This window comes from Suricata suricatta, chromosome 2 (assembly GCF_006229205.1).
Source record: "Suricata suricatta isolate VVHF042 chromosome 2, meerkat_22Aug2017_6uvM2_HiC, whole genome shotgun sequence".
NCBI classification, from domain to species: Eukaryota; Metazoa; Chordata; class Mammalia; order Carnivora; family Herpestidae; genus Suricata; species Suricata suricatta.
In genome coordinates, this window is record NC_043701.1 from 14,490,706 (window position 1) to 14,513,821 (window position 23,116).

Genomic DNA, 23,116 nt, shown 5'->3' on the forward strand with positions numbered 1-23,116 from the left:
CTCGCTTCATTTGCTGTTTGTTGTGCTAACATTTAGGAGCCCCTGCAAGTGGTAGGCACTCAGTTCAGTCTTGGAGGCAGCAATGGACAAGACACACTCCTGCCCTAAAAACCTTAAAATGTTCACACTTTTCCACTTTGCCTTGACATGGAAGAACATGAAAGCATCTGGCAAACCTGACTTCCTGGTATTTAAACTTGTAAAATTAAAATGTACTTATTAAAGGAAGACATGCTGTCATTTGTGCTGGCCTAATAAAGGCAGGAGCATTCCTGACTCATTCACTAAAACAGTTGTAGGATTGTCAGCCAAAATGTCCTTTGTGAAGTTGCTGGGGTTTTTTTCAGCCAGAGCCTCAAGGAGGCTGGTTCTCAAGCTTCAGTGGCATCGGAATTGCTTGCAGGGCTTGTTAAACCGGAGAGTTGGGCCCTACCACTAGTGACTCTGACGGTAGATGTGGGGAAGGGTCTGAGGATTTGCATGGAAGTTTCCTGGTGGAGTTAATGCTGCCTGTCCAGGGACCACACGTACAGCACTGATGTTCTGGAGTCTGGTATCTGGATAACAGGCTCTATAACAATCTGAATCTCTATCTGAATCAGGTCTTCGAAGTTGGCTGTGTACCTACACTGTTGGCTAGAGTCTGAATCTCCTGTCTCCGCCACCCAGATAAATCAGTCAGCCAATGAGGTGGTTTGCTCAGTCTCTTGGCACTGTCTATAAATGTTTTCGTCTTTAGGATTCTTTATGCAATGATTACAACATGTGTAGCACATTTTATATTTTGCACAGCACATTCCTATATTTCATTATTTATTCTGCTCAACAACTTGGGGTAGGTGGACAGAGCAAGTATTTTTCTCCTTCACAGCAAAGGAAACAGGCTGGGAATAGGTAATTCAGGTGAGGTCACATAGCTGGTTTTAGGGCTGTGGACTTTTAAATCCATGTCTTGTAGTCTTCCATCATGTGGTCTGGCCCCCACGACAGTATTTCAGTAAGAAATACTTTAGCCCTCTTTTCATACATGTCTACACAGTTAGAAGTATAGATGTTTCTGAGATATAGGGGTACCTGGTGTCTCAGTTGGTTGAGCACTCAACTTTGGCTCAGTTTGTGATCTTGCTGGTTCATGAGTTCAAGCCCTAAGTCGGGCTCTCTGCTGACAGCTCAGAGCCTGGAACCTGCTTCAGATTCTGTGTCTCCTTTTCTCACTCTGTCCCTCCCCAGCTCATGCTCTGTCTCTCAAAAAAAAAAAAAAAAAAAAAGAAAGAAAGAAAGAAAGAGAAAGAAACATAAAAATTCCTTCTTTAGTTGACCTTTTGAGGGACTTTGCCATCTTCTACCTAGTAGAGACAAAAAGGTTGTAAGACCCACATGGGTTTTTTTTTTTTTAAGTTTATTTATTTTGAGAGAGCAAGTGCATGTGAGTGGGGGAGGGGCAGAGAGAGAGAGGCAGAGAGAGAATCCCAAACAGGCTTTGCACCATCAGCACAGAGCCTGATGTGGGGCTTGAATTCACAAACCATGAGATCATGACCAGAGCCGAAATCAAGAGTTGGATGCTTAACCAACTGAGCCCCCTAGGTGCCCCAGACCCACATGTCTTGTTTATTTATTTTTGAGACAGAGCATGAGTGGGCGGGGGCTGGGGGGCGGAGAGAGAGAGAGACACACACAGACACAGACACAATCTGAAGCAGGCTCCAGGCTCTGAGCTGTCAACACGTAGCCTGATGGCGGGGCTCAAACTCACAAGCCGTGATATCATGACCTGAGCCAAAGTTGGAAGCTTAACCAATTGAACCTCCCAGGCGCCCCAACACACCTGTCTCTTTAACTGCAGAATGGCTTGATAGCCTTCCCCTTTGGAGTTCCTTTGTGAGGTAGGGCCCCCTTTGGGTCTTATTTGGTCCTATCTGTAGCTGGCCATCTTATTTTGATTCTTCCAAAGGGTTATTAAATTTATGTTTCTTTGGGGTGCCTGGGGGGCTCAGCCAGTTAAGTGTCCGGCTTCGGCTCAGGTCATGATCTCGCAGTTCATGGGTTCGAGTCCCACGTCAGGCTCTGAGTCTGCTGACAGCTCAGAGCCTGGAGCCTGCTTCAGATTCTGTGTCTCCCTCTCTCTGGCCCTCCCCTGCTCGTGCTGTCTGTCTCTCTCTCTCTCTCTCTCTCTCTCTCAAAAATAAAAATAAATTTTAAAAAATTCATGTTTCTTTTTGTTAGTTTGTAGGTGTCTTCTACCCCAAATAAATCATCAGTAGAATACAACTCATCGTAGATTGTGGAAGACACACACATTTTGTCCTCTGGTTATACATCTGCTTGCTTCAGACATTTTTGTATACTTAGGCTTTTCTTAATGAATGTGTGGTAGATACGGTGTTGTCATCTCTGGTTATTGTTTCTCTCTTCTGCAGATATGCAAAAATTATAAGGGAGAGGGTCAAAAAGTCATTTGTGATCAGTATCCATCGTGCGAAAGACTCCACATCTGCGAGCACTTCACCCGAGGGATTTGCGGTTATGCCAACTGCCTCAGGTCCCATAACCTGATGGACAGAAGGGTGCTGGCCATCATGCGGGAGTACGGGCTGAGCGCCAGCGTGGTTCAGAACATCCAGGACATCTGCAACAGCAAGCACGGCCGCAAGAAACCCCCCAGGGGCAGAGGTAAAAGCTTTCTCCTTCTCCTTTTTTTCTTTTCTTTTTTCTTTTTAATATAATTAATTGTCAAGTTGGTTTCCATACAACACCCAGTGCTCATCCCAACAAGTTTCCTCCTTAATGCCCATCGCCCACTTTCCCCTCCCCCGACTCCCCATCATCCCTCAGTTTGTTCTCTATATTTAAGAGTCTCTTATGGTTTGCCTCCCTCCCTCTCGGTTTGAAACTATTTTTCCCTTCCCCCTCCCCCATGGCCTTCTGTTAAGTTTCTCAAGATCCATATGAGTGAAAACATATGATATCTGTCTTTCTCTGAGTGACCTATTTCACTCAGCATAATACCCTCCAGTTCCATCCACGTTGCTACAAATGGCCAGATCTCATTCTTTCTCATTGCCATGTAGTACTCCATTGTATATATAAACCACATCTTCTTGATCCATTCGTCAGTTGATGGACATTTAGGCTCTTCCCATGATTTGGCTAGTGTTGACAGTGCTGCTGTTGCAGTTTTTGAGGAGCCTCCACACTGTTTTCCAGAGCGGCTGCACCAGCTTACATTCCCACCAACAGTGTAGGAGGGTACCCGTCTCTCCACACCCTCGCCAGCATCTATATATAGTCTCCCAATTTGTTCATTTTAGCCACTCTGACCTGTGTGAAGTGGTATGTCAGTGTGGTTTTGATTTGTATTTCCCTGACAGAAGAAACAGAAGGGAAGTGTAACTTTACCTATAATCATTCTATCTCCTTTTCCCTTTCAGACCATGTCCACACGTACACGTAATTCTTACATAATTATAATCATAGCAGATGTGCAGTTTGCAGTTTGATTGTGATGCTAACCACTATCCACCCACCCCCTCCCCCCAGATTTGTTAAAATGTTTATTGGTTTTCTAAAAGCTAATTGATGGGGCACCTGGGTGGCTCAGTTGGTGGTGTCCAACTCTTGGTTTTGACTCGGGTCATGATCTCATGGTATGAGAGTTTGAGCCCCACATTGCGCTCAGTGAGAAGCCTGCTTAGGATTTTCTGTCTCCCTTTCTCTCTACCCCTCCCTTGCTCCTGAGAATCCCAAGCAGGCTCCATGCTGTGTGAGCACAGAGCCTGACGTGGGGCTTTATCTCACAACTTCGAGATCAGGACCTGAGCCAGTATCAAGAGTAGAATGCTTAGCCAACTGAGCTGCCCAGGCGCCTCCTGCATGAACCATTTTTATGTGTTCAGTGGCATGAAATATATTCACATTGTTCTGCAGCCGATCTCCAAAACCCCCTTCATCTTGCAGAACTGAAACTCTTTATCTATGAAACAAACACCTCATTCCCTCCCCCCCCAGCCCCTGGCCACCACCCCGTTCTACTTTCTGTTTCTATGAATAGGACTACTCTAGGTACCGAACATAAGTAGAATCACACAGGAATTGTCTTTTTTGTGACACTGGCTTATTTCACTTTGCATAAGATTCCACCATATGTACATGCGGCACTTTGTGTCGCTGTCCACCCGTGGCTGGATACTTCAGTTGCTTCTGCGGTTGCTGTTGTGGATAATGCTGTAAAACAGGGGGGTGCAGGTGTCCCTCTGAGTCCTTGCTTTCCATTCTTCTGGGTGTACAGCTGGGAGCGGGGCTGTGGCATCACATGGTAATCCCGTGGTGAATTTTTGGAGGAACCGTCATCCCATTTCCCATAGTAGCCGTGCCATTTTCTATCGCCACTAGCAGTCCACGAGGGTCCAGTTTCCCCTCCTCCTCACCTATACTTGAATATTTGTTATTCTCCGTTTTTAGGTTATTAGCCATTATAATGGGTGGGAAGTGATCAGTTCTATTTCTTTCTTTTTTGAGATTAAAAAAAATGTTTGTTTATTCTTATTTTGAGAGAAAGAAAGAGCGCACTCATGAGTAGAGAAGGGGCAGAGAGAGAGAGGGAGAGTGAATCCCAAGCAGGCTCTGCACTGTCAATGCAGAGCCCATCACAGGGCTTGAACCCACGAACCCGTGAGATCATGACCTGAGCCAAAATCAAGAATTGGACACTTAACCGACTGAGCCACCCAGGTGCGCCCTGATCAGTTCTATTTCTTAAGCATTTTCACATTGTCTAATGATATTAACACATAATTTTTTTATGCTTTGGTGAAATGGTTGTGAACTTTCTAAAGCAAATAGACTACATAATTCTAAGATTCTCTAATACATAAGAAACAATAACACCTCCTTATTTTGAGAAATGCTTTATAATTAACCAGGGATTTTCACCCAAAATATCTTCTTGTTCCTGACAGCAAACCGATGAAGAAAGGCAAGAGTATATTATGAGCCTTACTTAATGGATAAGGAGACCGAGCCTCACACATTTTAAATGGCTTTTATTGCAAGTGGCCCTAAATCCTTTTTACTACGAATAAATAAAAGTGATGCATTCAAGGCCTCATGCTGCTGGACAGTGGTGTAGAGCTTAAGTGTTCTGCCCCCACATCTGGTGTTTTTTTTCTCCCACATCACCATGCTCTTTGAACAGGGAGCACTTGGAAAGATGTTTACTGGTGTAGTTTCCCAATATAAATTCATTGTATGTGAGAAGATCTGTCTGCCTGAGGCTGTTTCCAGCAGATCCGGAGCTCCCTGAAGGATGGATGGTGTCGGTGAAAGGGGGGAGGGAATGAGAGAGCCATGAGTTTCTTTCTGATCACCAGGCAGGCATCTCTGCACTGACCAGAGAGTCTGCTTTATTTATGGAAAAAATGTCTGGGGTTAGTACAGAAGTGGTATTTGGCTTGGACAATGATTTCTGATGACGAAGAATTTCTTTGGTATGTAAAAATTTCCTAGAACATAGATTGATTGGTAGAAGACGCATGAATAATCTTTATCAGTAGCAATTGATGTAACCAGGGTAGGTGATATAGATGCTTATCATACGGGCAAAGGAAGGTATCTTTAGCATTTAAATACAAGGCAATGTTTTTAGCATAGTGAAGGCAAAAGTTAGTTCTTTGTGGGCAGGGGTCAATAGTCTGTTTGCTTAAGGGGAAGTATAAGAAAAACAGGATTCTCAGGAAATGCAAATGTTTGCTCCCATAAACACAAAAGAAGAAGTTCGAACAATAAGGTCCTTCACAAGGTGCAGTCAGCATTTTTAGGTTAAGGGGACAAGTCACTCCCGATACCAGTCAACAAGGTGCCTTGGGTCCAACCAACAATGTGCCTGGGGGTCGGTGCTCAAGCAAAAATAATTGAGTGGGAGTGGATATCGGTCACCCTCTGACATAGGAGGCCTTGCAAAGCTGCCTCACCTCACAAGGAGTTTTCTCGACTTTGTGAGTCAGAAAATGGCTTCCAACAAATATCTTTATTTATTATCCCTCCTGGTTAATTTACTTAATTAACTATTTTGTTGGACAGAGGAGGATGTTTGCTTTTTACTATATTCCTGCTGCCCTCTGAGATTTGGAGAAAAGAACCTCTTCCTCCCCTTCCCCACACACGGTAGCTCGGATACCACACACACGCACACACACCACGCCACATATATGCATGCATACCACACACAGGTGCACGTACATTCACACCATACACGCCTACTCCCCCTACACCTATCGCACACATCTTCCTGAGGGACATGGCTCACACACCAATGATATTCTTTAATAATTTTTTTTAAAGTTTTTATTTATTTTGAGAGGGAGAGAGAGAATCCCAAGCAGGCTTCATACTGAGCCTGATGCAGGGCTTGAAGCCACGAAGCCGCAGGATGATGACCTGAGCTGTAACAAACCGAGCCGCCCATGCGTCCCTCTCACACACCAATTATACGTCACACATGTGTGCATCTCTCCCCCTCACACATAAACACACTCCTCACACACATAAACACACCCCTCATACACATATACCACACATGTACTTCCTACACACACATGTACCTCATATGCACACACACCCAGCACAACACACCACACGTAAACGTCACACACACACACACGCTTCATAAACACTCACAAACATTCCTGCTCACTCCCTCCCTTCTCTTTGCTTCCCAGGGAGCATGACCCTCAGATTTCTCGAGAGAGAGGTCACTTCTCTTTGATATTTCTCCCTGAAGCTTAGGCATTTGGGGACTACATGGAAAGCTCTGGAAAATTTTGTGAATCCTTAATTTGTTCGGGAACCTTCGTCACAATATGGGCAAAATCTAAATGACTTGGAAAATCCTCCCTGACTTGCACTAGTTGGTCTCTCCATTCGCCATAGCGGTGACTGGTGGCTTGAACCAGAGCGTAGTGACAGCCCCACCTATGAGTTTGGGGGCTTAGGGTTTATATCTGAGTCTCGAGGGGCGCCTGGGTGGCTCAGTCGGTTAAGCCTTCGACTTCAGCTCAGGTCTTGATCTCACGTTCGTGGGTTTGAGCCCCATGTCGGGCTCTGTGCTGACAGCTAGCTCAGAGCCTGGAGCCTGCTTCCGATTCTGTGCCTCCCTCTCTGTCTGCTCCTCCCTGCTCATGCTCTGAATCTCTCTGTCTCAAAAATAAACAAATCATTAAAAAAAATTTTATATCTGAGTCTCGAGAGAGAAGTCAAGAAGAGCCAGGTTTGCTCTGACTCTTACCTGAGGCCGTGGGGTGGTATTTCCTACTAGTACAAGAACAGATTCCTACATCATCTGAACATGCTGCTCCAGATTTTTACACACCAGAGCGGGACATGTGATTTGATAGACCTTGGGTAGCAAAAGCTGAGGAGGAACAGTACGAGAGCCTAATCCTGTCAATGCTAATTTTCCTTGTTGTGTTTTTCTTTTCCTAGCTGCTGCCTACCGTAGAGAAAAGGCCTACGGAGGGAGAAGCAAAAGCAGAGACCGATCATTTCAGGGCAGTCTGGAATTTCTCCCATCTGCTTCAGCTTCTACTCAGAAGCCCTGCAGCCCTGGCCCGGATCAGATCGGCCACAGGCCTGCCCTGGATGACAGGCCCGCCCTGGATGACAGGCCCGTAGAAGAGCTGGCCCACAAGTTCATGCATTTGGGAAGTCAAGATTCCCCGACCTCACCTAAGGCTGATAATCTTGGAGGAACAGGTCACATGGGAAGGAGCCAAAGGTTTTCAGAGAATGCCAGTCCAGGGAATCTCTTTTTCGGGAGTCTAGGCAGCACTTACGTCCCTTCTGACGCAACACCAGCTTCCAACCCGAAGGGCCCTGCATCCTGGCTGAATGACAAAGGCACCAGTAGAGAGAGTTTGTTTTCCGGGAGTCCGGCTGCCTCTGGCTCCCCTCTGGGTTCTCCACAAACACCTGAGACCATACCCACCAGAAAGAGCGTGGGTGCGCCTTCTTCAGCCGTCACGAATGCCAAGGGCAGAAGCGGGAATCAGAATTTTCTTTTTAATAATAACGTTGATGGAATGGCCACAGATAGAGCTTCTGCAAGATCTCTGAATTACAAAACCACAACCAGTGGACAGAGAGAAAAATCGTTAACAAGGAATCAGGACCCCGGAACTACTCCCAGTCGTCTCCAGACCCCTGGAAAAATTATAGGTGGTGGCGAGCCGGCAGCGGCCTCCATGAACGGTAGCCACAGTGAGAAGACAATTTGGCCTGGCAAATCCATCCACAGTGCACCAAATGGCTCTAGTCAAGTTGCGGATGAAACCACTGATGTAAATAAAACTGGTGCCTCCAGTTTTGGCTTCACATCCAGCTGCCGAGGGGATAAAAACGTGTTGGGCTTTGGAGGTCCGAGTCTGGGAGCCCAAGTCCTACCAACACCTCAGGACACCCCTGCCCCCACACAAGTCAGCGCTCTGCCCAAGGTGCCACCTTCTACATCCTTCTCAAGCAACAGGGCTTCAGCCTATGCAACCCATGGTCCAAACTCTGCCCAGATCCCTGCTGGCCCTGCCAGTGACCTTGCAGGGCCTCCAAGCTGTGATCTGTGTAAGTCACTGAAGGACAAAGTGGGCCCCTTGTCTTGTGTCTGCAGTAGGCTTGTGGCTTCTCTTTGGATGTTCCCCAGTAGATCCTAAAGGGTGTAGACTCAGAGATTGGTGAAGGGGTGGTACCCGTGAGGAGCTTGACATGAAGGTTGAAGGACCAACCGGCTGTATCCTGGGGAATAAGCCGCCTCATTTACTGAGAACAGGACTGGTTTGGCCATGGTTTAGTTTTGGTCATTTTTAACTGTCAACTCTCACATGACCCTACTGTTCATGTTTGCTTTTATGGAGGGGCTGTCTAGGCGCTCATGAGCAACACGTGGATCTGGAGTTTTCTTGAACACGGTCCCTGTTATAGACATTCTTTCCCATTGTGAGGTAAGGTGTCTTGAGTTTTGGTCTGAACACTAAGATCAGCGTACATGCCTCCTCTTTTGTTTTATAGATTCTGCATCCGACGTTGAGAACACGAGCTCTTCCACGACCGGTGACTGTGCCTCACAGGAAATTTGTCTTGACCATCTGTGTAAAGGCTGTAACCTTGGTGAGTAACGAAAGGACTTTCCAGAAGCAGAAGCTTTATTAGTAGTAATACGGCCAACATTTACTGAGCTTTTACTGTATGTTAGGTGCATGGCCAAGATCCTTACATCCATCATCTTTAAACTTCACCTTAGCCCTAAAAATAGGCTCTGTTGTTAACCCATTTTACAGCTGTGGCAGCTAGAGGCACAGGGAGGTTAAGACCTCACGTACATCAGTAGCCAAGTTGGGTTTTGACCCTAACTGCTCAGCCATCCTGGGTTCTCCATCACTGCGTGATAGACTTTCTCCTTTTGTCATTCGGTTTTAGGTGAAATATTCTACTAAGAGACCCTTCTTGTCATCTATTAAAAGCAAACAAACAGAAAACAAATCCCAAAAAATAAAGTCTCCCAGTGGACACATTTCCAAAGCTGTGCTGCCCTTGAGGCGCTGTCTCTCTTCTGGGCCGTGGGCTCATCATAGCTGATCCTCACACCTGAGCTGAAAGTCCCGCACGCCACAAGCGGTGTGCCTTCCAGCCGAGGAGCCACACCTGGTCACTGTCCCCTCCCACCATGGACCTGTGCAGGGGACAGTTGACTGTCCCCTCAGCGTTCTCCCTCTCATGGCTCTGCCCCAGACGTGTGCCTCACTGGATCTCCTCTGCGTGACCCGAGTGGCCTTAGACTCATGGACCTGGTGTCGGCAAAGGAAGATGCCGCCCTGTGTTCTCAAAATCAAGTCTTTAACTTAAAATTTTTTTCCTTTTTAATTAATTGTAGTAAAATACACATAACATCCATTTTACTATCCTAATCATTTTTTAAAGTTTATTTATTTATTTCGAGAAAGAGAGAGGGACAGAGAGGGAGAGAGAATCCCAAGCAGGCTCCATGCTGTCAGTGCCAGAGCCCAGTGCGGGGCTTGATCTCACAAACTGTGAAATCATGTCCTGGGCTGAGATCTAGTCAGACGTTTAAGTGACCGAGCCTCCCGGGAACCCCCATCTTCATCATGTTTAAGAGTGCAGTTCAGTAGTGCTAGCGTCACATTGTGATGCCACCAAAATCCAGGATTCCTGTTCCTCTTGCAAAACTAAGACTCTCAAACCCTTGGAACAGCAAGTCTTCAGTCCGCCGCTGCCTCAAGTCCCTGGCAGCCACCATTCTCATTTTTGTTCGTCGAAGCAGGACGACCTAGGTCCCTCCTGAATGGACTCACACAATATTTGTCTTTTTGTGACGCTGGCTTATTTCACTTTGTGTAATGTCCTTGGGTTTCATCCACGTTGTAACCTGCGTGAGAATGTCCTTCCCTTTAAGGCTGAATTTTATCGTATGTATGTACCGCATTTTGTTTATCCGGTCATCTGTGAATGAGTACTTGAGTTTCTTCTACTTTTGGCTTTTGTCAGTAATGCTGTTGTGACCTCGAGTGTGCAAGGGTGTGCTCAGGACCTTGCTTTCGCTTTTTTGGGGGGTGTGCCCAGGAATGGAATTACTGGATAATATGGTAATTCTGTGTTTCTTTAAAAATTTGTTTGGGCGGATCTCCTGGGTGACTCAGTCGACTGAGCATCTGACTCCGGCTCAGGTCATGATCTCATGGTTTGTGGGTTTGAGCCCTGTGTCAGGTTCTGTACTTTCAACTTGGAGCCTGGAGCCTGGAGCCTGCTTCGGATTCTGGGTCTCCCTCTCTCTCTTTCTACCCCTCCCCCACTCATGCTCTGTCTCTGTCTCTCTCTTTCAAAAATAGACAGACATTAAAAAAACGTTTTGGCAATTCTGTTTAACATTTAGACAAACTGTTACCCCATTTTCCACAGCAGCCGCACAACTCTATATGTTCACTGGCCTTGTGCAAGGGTTTGTTGGAGTTTCTCTGTGTCCTTTCCAGCACTTGCTTTTTGTTTTGAGTTGCTTTGGTTTTAAGGCAGCCATCCTAATGGGCATAAAATAGGGACTTAATGAATGGTTATATACTTTTCAATCAGCCGGACGGCAGGCAGGCCACTCTGGATTTTCCTGGGATGTCTGAACTGCCTCTTTGGGTTTAAAGTAATCACACATCTTTTGAGCATTGTTTTTTATGTCTTTATTTTATTTTGAGAGACAGAGACAGATAGTGAGCCGGGGAGGGGCAGAGAGCGGAGACAGAATCTGAAGCAGGCTCCAGGCTCTGAGCTGTCAGCACAGAGCCTGACATGGGGCTTGAACCCATGGACTATGAGATCACGACCTGAACCGAAGTCAGATGCTTAGCCGACTGAGCCACCCAGGCGCCCCTCTTTTGAGCATTTCAAAATGATGTAAACATGATGTACTGAAAACTGTGTAAGACAGAACTATTTTCTGTATTCCTGTGTTAATGGGCTTACAATGTTAATCTGTCATTCAGCAAACATTCATTGTGTAGCAGTGTATTCGGTGTGCACCCCTATGGTAGTCACGTGAAGGGGGCGTAAGTGAAACAGTGATTTTCTTCAGTGAGTTTATAATTAAGGTGGGCATCCAAACATCCACAAATGAGAAAACTGCATAAAATAAATAAATATGTAAATTATGTAAGTACCAACTGGGTACTGAGTACTGGCTAAGGGAATACAAAAAACAAGTCAGATCAGAATAGAGTTGAGCGGGGGCGCCTGCATGGCTCAGTCGGTTAAGTATCCTACTTCAGCTCAGGTCATGATCTCCATGGTTCATGGGTTTAAGCCCTGCATAGGGCTCTGTGCTGACGAGCCTGGAGCCGGCTTCAGATTCTGTGTGTCCCTCTGCCCCTCCCCTGCTTGTGCTCTCTCTCTCTCTCTCTCTCTCAAACTTAAACATTAAAAAAAAAGAATACAGTTGGGCGAGGGAATCTTTCTGAAAGAGCTGAATCTTAGATCAGGGCTTGAAGGAAATACAAGCAGTTGCCGATGCTCGAGAGCATTTTTGTCTCCACATACCCCTTGCAGAAAGGAGTGTAGAAAGGATAACAATAAATTTATAACGACCTCAGGTTTCCATGTCGATAAAGTGACTCTTTAAGGAGTAGGGTATTTTTCTTCCCTTCCTTTCCCTTCCATTCCTTTCCCTCCCCTTCCCTCCCCTCCTCCCCCCCCCCCCCCCCCCCCCCCCCCCCCCCCCCCCCCCCCCCCCCCCCCCCCCCCTCCCCTCATTTTTGAGAGACAGACAGACAGCGCTAGCTGGGGAGGGCCAGAGAGAGAGAGGGAGACATAGAATTGGAAGCAGGCTCCATGCTCAGAGCTGTCAGCACACGAACCGTGAGATAATGATCTGAGTCAAAGATGGACGCTTATTGGACTGAGCCACCCAGGCGCCCCGGAATTTTTGGTTTGTGATGAGTCTCTATTGGTAATAACGGAACTTGAACTTACGGATATGGGGCAGTTTGGGCCAGAACCAGAATTGGCAAAGGCATAGACCTGAAGTGTGTTAGCTTGCGGTCCTGGCAGGGTGGGAAAGGCAGCCCTCCATTGGGAAAGTCGGCAGTGAACTTGGTTGAATTGTCAGAACCCCCACCCAACAGGCCCTCTGACCCCGTCTTTCTGTCTTTGTAGCAAGCTGCAGCAAAGTTCACTTCCACCTGCCTTACCGGTGGCAGGTATTTCTTGCAAACAGCTGGGTTGACCTCCAGCCCATGGAGAACATTGAGAAGGCATACTGCAACCCCCAAATCCAAAGGTAAGTTGGTGGCCGGGCTCTGGCCTGTGAGGTCCCCAGCACCATCAGAGGAAAGCACGGTGCTAGGCTTATGGCAAGAAGGAAAAACAATTTTCCTTCAGAATCCCGTTCAAGTTTGAGATAACTCTTGCGAAAAAAAAGGCAAATGCCTGCTTGAGTTCATGAAGAAAAACATGGCTGGGTAGTTTGGAAGTCATGAGGAGCCTGGCTAATATTAGGGGTTCTGGGGCTATTTGCAAACTAATGTGATTTACTTTTTTTTAATGTTTTTTATTTATTTTTGAGAGAGTGAGAGAGATAGGGCTCGAGCTGAGGAGGGGCAGAGAGAGAGGAGGAGACAGAATCTGAAGCAGGCTCCAGGCTCTGAGCTGTCCGCAGAGAGCCCGACCCGGGGGTCTGACTCACAAACCACGAGATCATGACCTGAGTCGAAATCAGACGCTTACCTGATCGAGCCACCCAGGCGCCCCAGCAAATTTATATGATTTAAACATGGCACAGTTATTATCAGTATGTCCTGCAGAAAAACACGACACAGAGGTCAGTTTATTTTATTGTAAGCTCATGATGTGACTATGAGAAGTATAGGGATTATAGGTCAAAATAATCTTTGGCTTAATTTCCTAGTTGTAGAACATGATTTTAATAATTTCATACAGTTTTAGTGCAGATTTTGTTGTCTACTTTAGCAGTTTATACCTTCCTTTGTGTTTGCTATTTTCTCTATCCTGGAGGGATCTAGGAGGATACCTTACTTGCCAGGGGTGAATTGAGTGATACCACACATGACCATATTTATAAAGTGCATTCTAGTTTTATTAAAGAGATTCTTTTTGCCCCATATTCCCTATGCTGTGACTTACTTATTTTATTCCCTATGCTGTGACTTACTTTATTTATAACTAACTTATTTTATAACTTAGTTTATAAAAGAGATTCTTTTTGCCCCATATTCCCTATGCTTTCTGTATAGGGAATTTGTTTTCTGTATTTATGATTTTGTTAACAACAACTCCTCCTCCTCCTCTCTCCATGCTCCTTCCCCCGTTTCTCCTTCCTGTTATAAGGAAATTCTTTTGGGGAGAAATTGCAAACATGTCATCTTCTGTGTAGTAAGTTTTTGGTGGAGACTGTGTTGCTGCACTTTGCCACTAGAGGGTAGCATCAGCTATTTTCTTGTTTCTAGGTGTGTTTTCCCCCCCTAGGAAAATCTGAAGCTGGTTTCCTCAACCTTAACACTATTGACTTTTGGGGATAGATAATTATTTGCTTTTGGGGGGCTGTTTAGCAGCATTCCTGGCCTTTATCCACTAGATTTTTACTGTGAGAATCACAAATGTCTCTTGGGGGACAAAACCAATTCTCATTGGGAACCACTGATTTAGGAGGTGTTTCTTAGAGCAATAATTTTCACACACTTGTTCTTCTCAGGACCCCTCTACAGTCTTAAACTATGTTGAGGATCCCAAAGAACTTCTCTTTATGTGAATTGTAGCTGGCAATATTTACTGTATTAAAAATAAAAACTGAGAAAAATTCAGTATTTCTGGGTTCATTGAAAAATAGTAAACTCATTACATGGTAACATAAATACCTGAAGCAGGCTCCAAGCTCTGAGCACAGGCTCTGTCAGCACAGAGCCCAATGCGGGGCTCGAACCCATGAACGTGAGATCATGACCTGAGCCGAAGTCGGAGGCTTAACTGACTGAGCCACCCAGGCGCCCCTGAATAACTTTTCCAAAACAAAACAAAAAAGTCCATTTAGAAGAATGACATTACTTTATATTTTTGCAAATCTCTTTAATTTGTACATCATACAGCCTCTGGAAAACTTTGCCATGCACCTGCAAGGGTACGAAAGTAAAAATGGTGGGCAATGTCTTACTACTATTACGAAAATAACTTTGACCTTCCTGACTTCCTGAAAAGGTCTTAATCCACATTGCGTTAACTCTTTAAATAATATTACTTAAAAAACTGACCTACCATGAGTTTCTAACATTAAGCCAATCAGTTGTTTTGTGGACACAATTTTGTATTTATTTTTTCTTCTTTTCACCTTTGTATTTAAATTCTTGTTAGTTAACATAATGTGCAGTATCGGCTTCAGGAGTAGAACGTACAATTCCCAGTGCTCATCACAAGTGTCCTCCTTAGTCCCCACCCCCATCTGGCCCAACTGCCACCCACCTCCCTCTGTCAACCCTCAGTTTGTTCTCTGTCATTAAGAGTCCCTTATGATGTGTTTCCCTCTCTTCCCCCTCTTCTCCCGCCCATATGTTCATCTGTTTTGTTTCTTAAATTCCACATATGAGTAAAATCATATGGTACTTGTCTGTCTCTGACTAACTTATTTCGCTTAGCATAATACATTCTAACTCCATCCACATTGTTGCAAATGGCGAGATTTCGTTCTTTTTGATGGCTGAGTAGTATTCCACTGTATATATACCACATCTGTATCCAGTCATCAGTTGATGGACACTTGGGCTCTTTCCGTAGTTTGGCTGTTATTGGTAATGCTGCTATAAACATCAGAGTGGTATTTTGTTAACTTTAAACTCTTCCCCTTCAGCCTTTCTTTTGGAAGTAAAAGGATCGACTTCCAGAAGATGACTTGTGATTTTAATCCTATCCGACGGATCTCCACACCTTCATCTGTCACAGTGCTGACCAATTTTGTCTTTGCCACAAAATGGATTTGGTACTGGAGGAGTGAGTCTTACAGATGGGTTCAATACGGGGAGAAGGTGAGTACCATTCCTCCTTGTGCAGGCTCCTATTTAAACTTGATCACTTCAGGCTCTCAGCACGGATCCACCACGCCGGTAAAGTCTGTGAGCCCGAGTTTAGGCCCTGGCGAGCCTAAACCCATAATAAAGCCCTTTGCTTTTGCAAAAAAAAAAACCAAAACTTGATCACTTCAGAAAAAAACTAATGAAATATTTGACCACCTACATGGTTACCCATGGAGCGTGGGTGTGGTTGAAGTAGTGCTTTTTCACATCACACACAGCTGTATTTGCATATTTTGTAGCAAGCCTATAGTCTGATTGCTGTATAAACGGCAATAGCTCTTAATTATTTTCTTTTTTTCAAGTTTATTTATTTGAGAGATAGATCAAGGGGATGGGTAGAGAGAAAGGGAGAGGATCTTAAGTAGGCTCCATGCTGTCATCGCAGATCCTGATGGGAGGGCTGAAATCCACAAGCCATGAGATCAGCACCTTAGCCAAAATCAGAGTCGGACAGACTGAGCCACCTGGACGTCCCTCTTGCAATTGAATTTTTAATATGAGTTGGGACAACTGTGATTTCTGGGTTCAGAGCTTCCTGAGTAGAAACTGAGAGAACAGCAGCTTTTGCCAACCAAGGGCAGGTGCCTGTGCTTTGACTGTGAACTCTGAAATGTAGACTCTTCCTTTTAAACAAGTTTAGGTGCTTAACCAGGACCTGGCCCTACATAGATGGTAGACAGGGGGAGGAGGTGGTGTTGGCGGGGTGATGATTGAATGGACCTGCAGGTGGGCAGCAGTGGTGCGGGACAGAGTGACAGCTGGAGTGACTGGAGGGCGGGGCCTGGATGTCACGGAGTTTGCATCAGACAGAGATGTTTTCCAGCGTGTGTAGCTGTGACAGCTGGTGTAGAGGGCCAGGGGCCTCTGGGCTGAGGGAACCTCCCAAGGTAAAAGCTCGCCTTAGCTCTAGATCAAGGCAGTGATGTGGGCACAGGACAAAAGCTACGACCTGGCTACTGAAACTGAGATATACATTCCAGTCTTCTGAGAGAAAAACATAATTGAAGGCCCTGCCATTCATTCATGCATTCATTCACTTAATCAGAACTGGAGTACAGTGTGAGGCAAGGGCCCAAGGGAGGACCCCGTGTGAGGCACGTGAGGCGTCCAAATGCTCAGACGCTGAAGTTGCCTTGATGGGTCCAGTAGGACAGCCACTAGCCCCTTGTAGCTATTTAATTTTAAACGTCAGTTGAATTTGAATAAAATGAACAATTCAATTCCATGTTCACAATGGTCACATTTTAAGTGCGCTACAGCCACATGTAGCTAGCGGCCATCACAGGAAAACACAGAGCACATGTCCAGTGAAGTGTTCCAGAAAGTTCCCGTGGACGGTGCTGATCTGGACCTGAGGGTCTTGCTGGTTAAAATCAGGTCCACAGACCAACAACATTGGCACCTCGGGAGCTCTTTGAAATGCAGGATTAAAACCCAGTTCCCTGAATCTCATTCTGCCTTTTAAAATATTTCCTGGGTGATTCACATACAAATTAGAGTTGGAAAGGCCCTGGCCTAGAGTTTCCTAAATTCCCTCCAGCCTGGACCTGCTGGCAGTCGAAGGATACAGGGCTTGAGCTATCAGAATGGGAGATGTGGACAGAAATTCTCACGTTGGCAGACCAGGGTCCCCAGAGGTGACAGACCTGCCTCACTGCTCCCTGCGTTCACAGACATATGCCCACGTCACTGCTCTTTGGGGTCCTAGGAAGGCATGTGATTTACCCGTGCCATCATCTAATCATGGATCCTCCTGCCCGCTGAGGATGGCGGTCTCATTTACAATTATCCTGATAGACCCCGTCCCAGCAGCTGTTGCAACAGCCGTCTTCACAGGGTGGCATAACTGTTGGATGCTGCTGTAGAGAAAGTTCTGCTAAGGTTAGCCCCTTGTCACTTCCACCCATCTGTCCTGCTGCTACCTTCTGAACCACGTTCTAGTTTATTCCCTCTTTGCACCGTGTACAGGTATTGGAACCCAGCTTTCCTGCCCTTACCATATTCCTATCCAGGCTAAAGAGACCCAGTTCAGGCCCTTCTCCATCCAGGACATTTTCCTTGGAGGCTTTCATTGGGGCCCCCTCCCCTTACATTTGGCAGGCATCTTCACTGGGGAACATGTGGGGGGGTATGTGTGGCCGAAAATCTCAGAATCCAGACTGTCCTTACAGGGACTGGTAGCCACTCCCCATTATCACTGCCAGCAGGAATTTGCTGTCAGTAGCCCCTCCAGTTTAGATCATGAGGAACAAGTGTCTCCTCGCCATTAAATATGGGGAACTCCTACTATTAGGGCTTACCTCCAGTCTGCCTTGGTCTGCCAGTCCTGCGGTGGGCGGGGCCAGTGGAGTGGCGGCCTAGCTTGTCTCCTCATTAGAATCCACACACTTCCCTTTACCCATCAGTTCTGATGCTCAGACCCTTCACATAGGCCTTGAGACCAGAGATGATACCTTTACGTTTTCAGGGGTGGGGGGCAGTCTTCTTGCCTCTTTCATTACAGTCCCAGTGAGTGGCAAATCCAAGTCCTTTTGCAGCATTGTGGACTGAGTGGAGGGTCGGTCCATTTTATGTGCTTACTCTGATTCAGAGCAGAGGAGAAGGGAGAGGTCGTTAACATTTGGACAGCCCTACATCCCCTGGAACTTCCTGCCTTTACAGCAGCTTGAAACTGCTTTCTTGCATGTGATGGGTTAAAAACAGCTAAGATGTTCTACACCATGCCTGAGTGTAGGATTCTGTTAGACAGCTAGGACAGACGTGATTTCCACAGTGTGGGTGTAAGGCACTCTGTACACAGGGGTCATGTTTTGTAGAGGGTGTAGAAAGAATATTGCCAAGAGCTCGATTTTTCAGATCTCCGTCAAGCGCGTGGTCCACTTCTGCCCTGTAGAGTGTTCGCTTCTAGCTCTGTGATGGGGACACTGCAAGAGGATGTGACATGACCCCAACCTCGCAGCTTTATAGCCTGGCTTGGGGGGCAAAATGCATTCCTGTTGAAGTCCCGTGGCTAAAATGCAATTGTAGAAGATATAATGGTAGAGGGCTCTTAAAAGCCCACCCTCAAGTACCTTCACCTTTACCTTTTTTTTTTTTTTTTTAAATTAGGTTGACAAAGAGCAAGCTGCAAACATCGACTCTTCGTACCTGGAGTCTTTCTTTCTGTGTTATCCGAGGGGAGTTGTGCCATTTCAGGCAGGTTCACGGAGCTACGAGCTGAGTTTTATGGGTAAGACACTGCATTTGGCAATGGTGCCTCCTGCTGGAATCTGGCATGGGGTGTGCACATGGAAACTGTATACAGCAGTGTGGATGTGCGTGCTGTACACAGGATCAGGGTTCTTTTTTAGCCAGGCTCGTGGGATGGTGGTGTGGAAGCCAGGGGCTGTCGAGCCCTGTGTTTGAGAGCCTGGGCTGTGACAGCACGGTAGCTATGTAACCCTGGGAACAGCCCCTGGCCTGTCTAGGCCATGGCTCCCTCGTCCGTAAAATGCGAGCATTAGACCTAAATGGTCCATGGTGGGTACTTCCAGCTCTGCCATTCTAAGTTTCTGATTGTGGGCGGCCGTTTCCCAGGCCGAGGCAGACGTTCAGGTCTTGATGACTATAGTAGAGACTTTGGGCCCATCGGTGCCTTCAGAATTGTAGAACCTTGCTGTTCCTTTTGGGCTTTGTCATCTAGGTTCGTGGTTTTATCCATCATCTTTTCTAAGGACTTTGCCTTCTGCCGTGTTTGTCTGAGCCGCCATGTTTGTTTGAATCCCCATGGAAAGGCTTTCAGTTTAGCTTCTACCAATCTATTTTGTTTAGTAAGAAATCAGGGGGGGCACCTGGGTGGCTCAGTCGGTTAAGCCTCTGACTTCGGCTCAGGTCAGATCTCACATTCGTGGGTTCGAGCCCCACGTCCGGCTCTGTGCTGACAGCTAGCTCAGAGCCTGGAGCCTGCTTCTGGTTCTGTGTCTCCTTCTCTCTCTGCCCCTCCCCCTCTCATGCTCTGTCTCTCTCTGTATCAAAAATTTACAAAAAAAAAAAAAAGAAAGAAATCAGGGCAGGAAGTGCACTCCCTTGGAATGTACTGTCCCTTCAGCTGCACCCCTGGGGCACCCCCTGTAGGTGGAGGACCAGCCTTACAGGTGCTTTGGAAAAAGGTAAAGAATATTTTCTTAGGTCCTTGACATTCCAGGTGTGACCTCAGATTTGGGTTGTACCAATTGCTGTGTATTAAGCCTCCAAAGACCATTATACCAACGACTGTATTTTGGAAAGCAATCTAGTTCTACATATCAAGAGATATTAAAATATGATTGCTTTTCCATTGTCTCAGGAATCTTTCTAAGGAAATAATTTGCCAGAAGGGGAGAAAAAGACTATGAGCACAAAGATCATTATTAAAGCCTCTTAGGCCTGCTACAGTAGAGGAACAGCCTGGAGGGGGGTCAGAGAGTCACTGAAACAGTTAGGGTATTACATTTCAGTGGAGCGTGGAGTGGAGTGTACACAGTGGAGTACTTTTCCTCTTTAGATGTTGTATTTAAAATGTTTGTTTATTTTTGAGAGAGAGAGAGAGATTGTGTGAGTGCGGGAGGGGCAGAGATGGAGGAAGACAGAGAATCCCAAGCAGGCTCCTCGAATCCCAAGCAGGCTCCGAGCTGTCAGCATACAGCCTGACATGGGGCTTGAACTCACGAACTGTCAGATCATGACCTGAGCCAAAATCAAGAGTCAGACACTTGACTGACTGAGCCATTCAGGTGCCCCTAGATGCTATATTTCAAATCAAAAGGTTTTTTTTTTAATTTAAAAAAAATTTTATTTGAGACACAGAGAGAGAAAACACAAGTCAGGGAGGGGAGTAAGGGGAAGGGGAGAACGAGAGTGACTGAATACCAAGCAGGGAGCCCAGTGCAGCCTTCAAAGGTACTCCAGCAGCAGCCTTTTCATATTGTGTACATTTTTTTTTTTGAGAGATTGAGAGAGAGGCAGAGCCTGTGAGCGGGGGGTAAGGGAGGAGGGGCTGTTAGAGAAGGGGCAGAGAATGACTTAAATCAAAAACTTTTTTCTTTGTGTATTATTCTATTGTTTTGGGAACTTAAATGGGGAGTGGACATAGAAGAACCAATAATGTTCCCGAATCTGAAGAAATGTGATCAGCAATTTTGTTCACTTGGTTCATAGAAACTAGTTTGGAGCTGTTTGCGGTATTCCAGGCTCTTTTTTTCCTATTTCTGGTGTTGTCATTCATGAAGCTAGTGTTGGAACGTGTCGCTAGGCACCGTTCTAGGTGCTGACATACCAGGCAATTTCCGGAAGCCATGCCAGCTCTGGGGAGAATGAAGCAGTGTGCTGAAGCAGCCAGAGAAGTGGAGGAGTCCTAGGGGAGCATCTGCTCGGATCCCAGGAGGAATCTTGGAAGGAAGGGAGCGCCTGTGCCCATGGGGAGGAGGGCCCTCAGGGGGGAGGAGCTAGTGCTAAGGCTGTAAACTGCAGACTAGCTGGAGGCTTCAAAGGACAGCGGGAATGTCTGTAAGAGACGAGGTCCCTGAGAAGGTTTGGAACGGAAGTGTGCATGATCTCATTCGACCTTTTTATTGTTTATGTTGGTTTCACTTTACACCGACTATACTGAAGCATGATGGCTACAATACAGTGCGTCTGTGTTGAGTGTGCGGTTGGATGCGTGCTGACCGATGGCCTGCATGTGCTATCCTAATCAAGATCTGGAGCACTCCGGTCATCACTCCAAGAAGTGTCCTCATGTCCGTTTGCAGTCACCCTCCTCCCACCTCCATTTGCTGCCCTCTAGTTTTCTCTCTCCTAGAATGTCGTAGAAGTAGGATCTTGTGGTGCGTTCTGCACGTGGCCGACTTCTTTCACTCAGAATGTTGTTTAGATTCATCTCTGCTGTTGCATGTACCATGGTTCTTCCCTTTTCAGTGCTGAGTAATAGTTCACTGTGAGGCTGTGCCTTGGTTTGTGTATCCATTCACCTGTTAGTGGGCAGTTTGGTTGTTTTTACTTTTTGGTTGTTAAAATGGTTCTACTAAGAACCTTCAAATGCAAGTCTTTGTGTGAGTGTAAGGTACGGGGGTACCTTACTTGGGTAAGTATGAGGTAGTGGGATTGCTAGGGCATGTGGGCACCATGTGTTTAACTTTATGAGAAACTGCCCAACTGTCTTCCGAAGTGACTGCCATTTTATACTTTCACTAGCGATGTAAGTTTTTACTTTTTTCTTAAGTTTATTTATTTATGTTGAGTGAGAGGGTGGGAGGGGCACAGAAAGAGAGAGCAAGAGCCCCGAGCAGTCTCTGCATCACCGGCACAGAGCCCTATGCTGGGCTCGAATCCACGAACTAGGAAGTCATGACCCGAGCTGAAACCAAGAGTTGACGCACACTTAACCAACTCAGCCACTGATGTGGTCCAGACAATGGTTTACTTTTTATTTATTTTCATTTATTTATTTATTCATTTGTTCATTCATTCATTAATTTACTATTTATTTATTTATTTGATGATTTACTTTTTAAAGAGCTCAGTCTGGCTGCAACTTGGACCTGGGTCTACAACATGCATACATTGAAAATAACATTTCACACTTGATCTAGAAAAATCCTTCCAAGATCTAGCTACTGCATTCCAACCCATGATCATTGATGCCTGGCTTAGGGCACCTTACATGGATGATGTCCTGTGATCTGGCTGCCCGAGTCCTCCCCTTTAATGTCTGACTTTGATTTAAAGATTAGATTAATTGCTGACTGTTCATCTTAACTCTGTGTTTTCTGGGTCTTATAATAAAGGCAGTGAGGGATACAGCTTTTTTATTTCTTTTCTTTTTTTTTTTAATGTTTATTTATTTTTGAGAGACAGACAGAGCACAAGAAGAGGAGGGGCAGAGAGAAAGGGAGACAGAATCTGAAATAGGCTCCAGGCTCTGAGCTGTCAGCATAGAGCCTGACACGGGGCTCGAACCCACAAACTGTGAGGTCATGACCTGAGCCGAAGTCGGACACTAAACTGACTGAGCCCCCCAGGTGCCCCAGGATACAGCATTTTATCATGAGCAATTTCCATCCAAAAGAATTTTTCCGATTCATACGTCACCATTTAGTAGTGAGGTTTCGCTCTATCACTCGCCTATGAAAAATAACAGTAAACATTTTCTAGAACTAATTCTCGGTTCTTGTTTGTTTTCTTTTTTCTGTCTAAAGGGATGGTTCAAACAAACATAGCTTCCATGACCCAAAAGGATGTTGTCAGAAGGCCAAAATTCATGTCTTACAAGGAAGTGGAGCAGATTAAAAGTGGGCTCAAGTAAGTGTTTGGAAGCACTGCTTGTTGGCAGAGGTTGGAGATGGTCACCCACTGATCCCACCAATCTACTCCTGAATCTGTTTCCTTGAAATTTCTTGAAATGTTCCTGCTTGCATAACACTGCAGTTCCCTTGTGCATCCTCTTTGCTTGTGAAGCAAGCGGTACAGTGTGCCTCAAA

The 23,116-nt window shown here is 45.9% G+C and overlaps 1 protein-coding gene across 1 annotated transcript in view; it reads left to right on the forward strand.

Annotated features, from left to right (window-relative positions):
* The window catches only part of ZC3HAV1 (zinc finger CCCH-type containing, antiviral 1), a 61,575-nt gene that overhangs the window by 20,005 nt on the left and 18,454 nt on the right, over positions 1-23,116 (forward strand). The window contains exons 3-9 of the mRNA XM_029922836.1: positions 2,421-2,673; positions 7,480-8,610; positions 9,055-9,153; positions 12,697-12,820; positions 15,398-15,572; positions 18,729-18,849; positions 22,835-22,937. Coding sequence (XP_029778696.1) covers positions 2,421-2,673; positions 7,480-8,610; positions 9,055-9,153; positions 12,697-12,820; positions 15,398-15,572; positions 18,729-18,849; positions 22,835-22,937 — 2,006 coding nt within the window. The remainder of the gene's footprint in view (positions 1-2,420; positions 2,674-7,479; positions 8,611-9,054; positions 9,154-12,696; positions 12,821-15,397; positions 15,573-18,728; positions 18,850-22,834; positions 22,938-23,116) is intronic.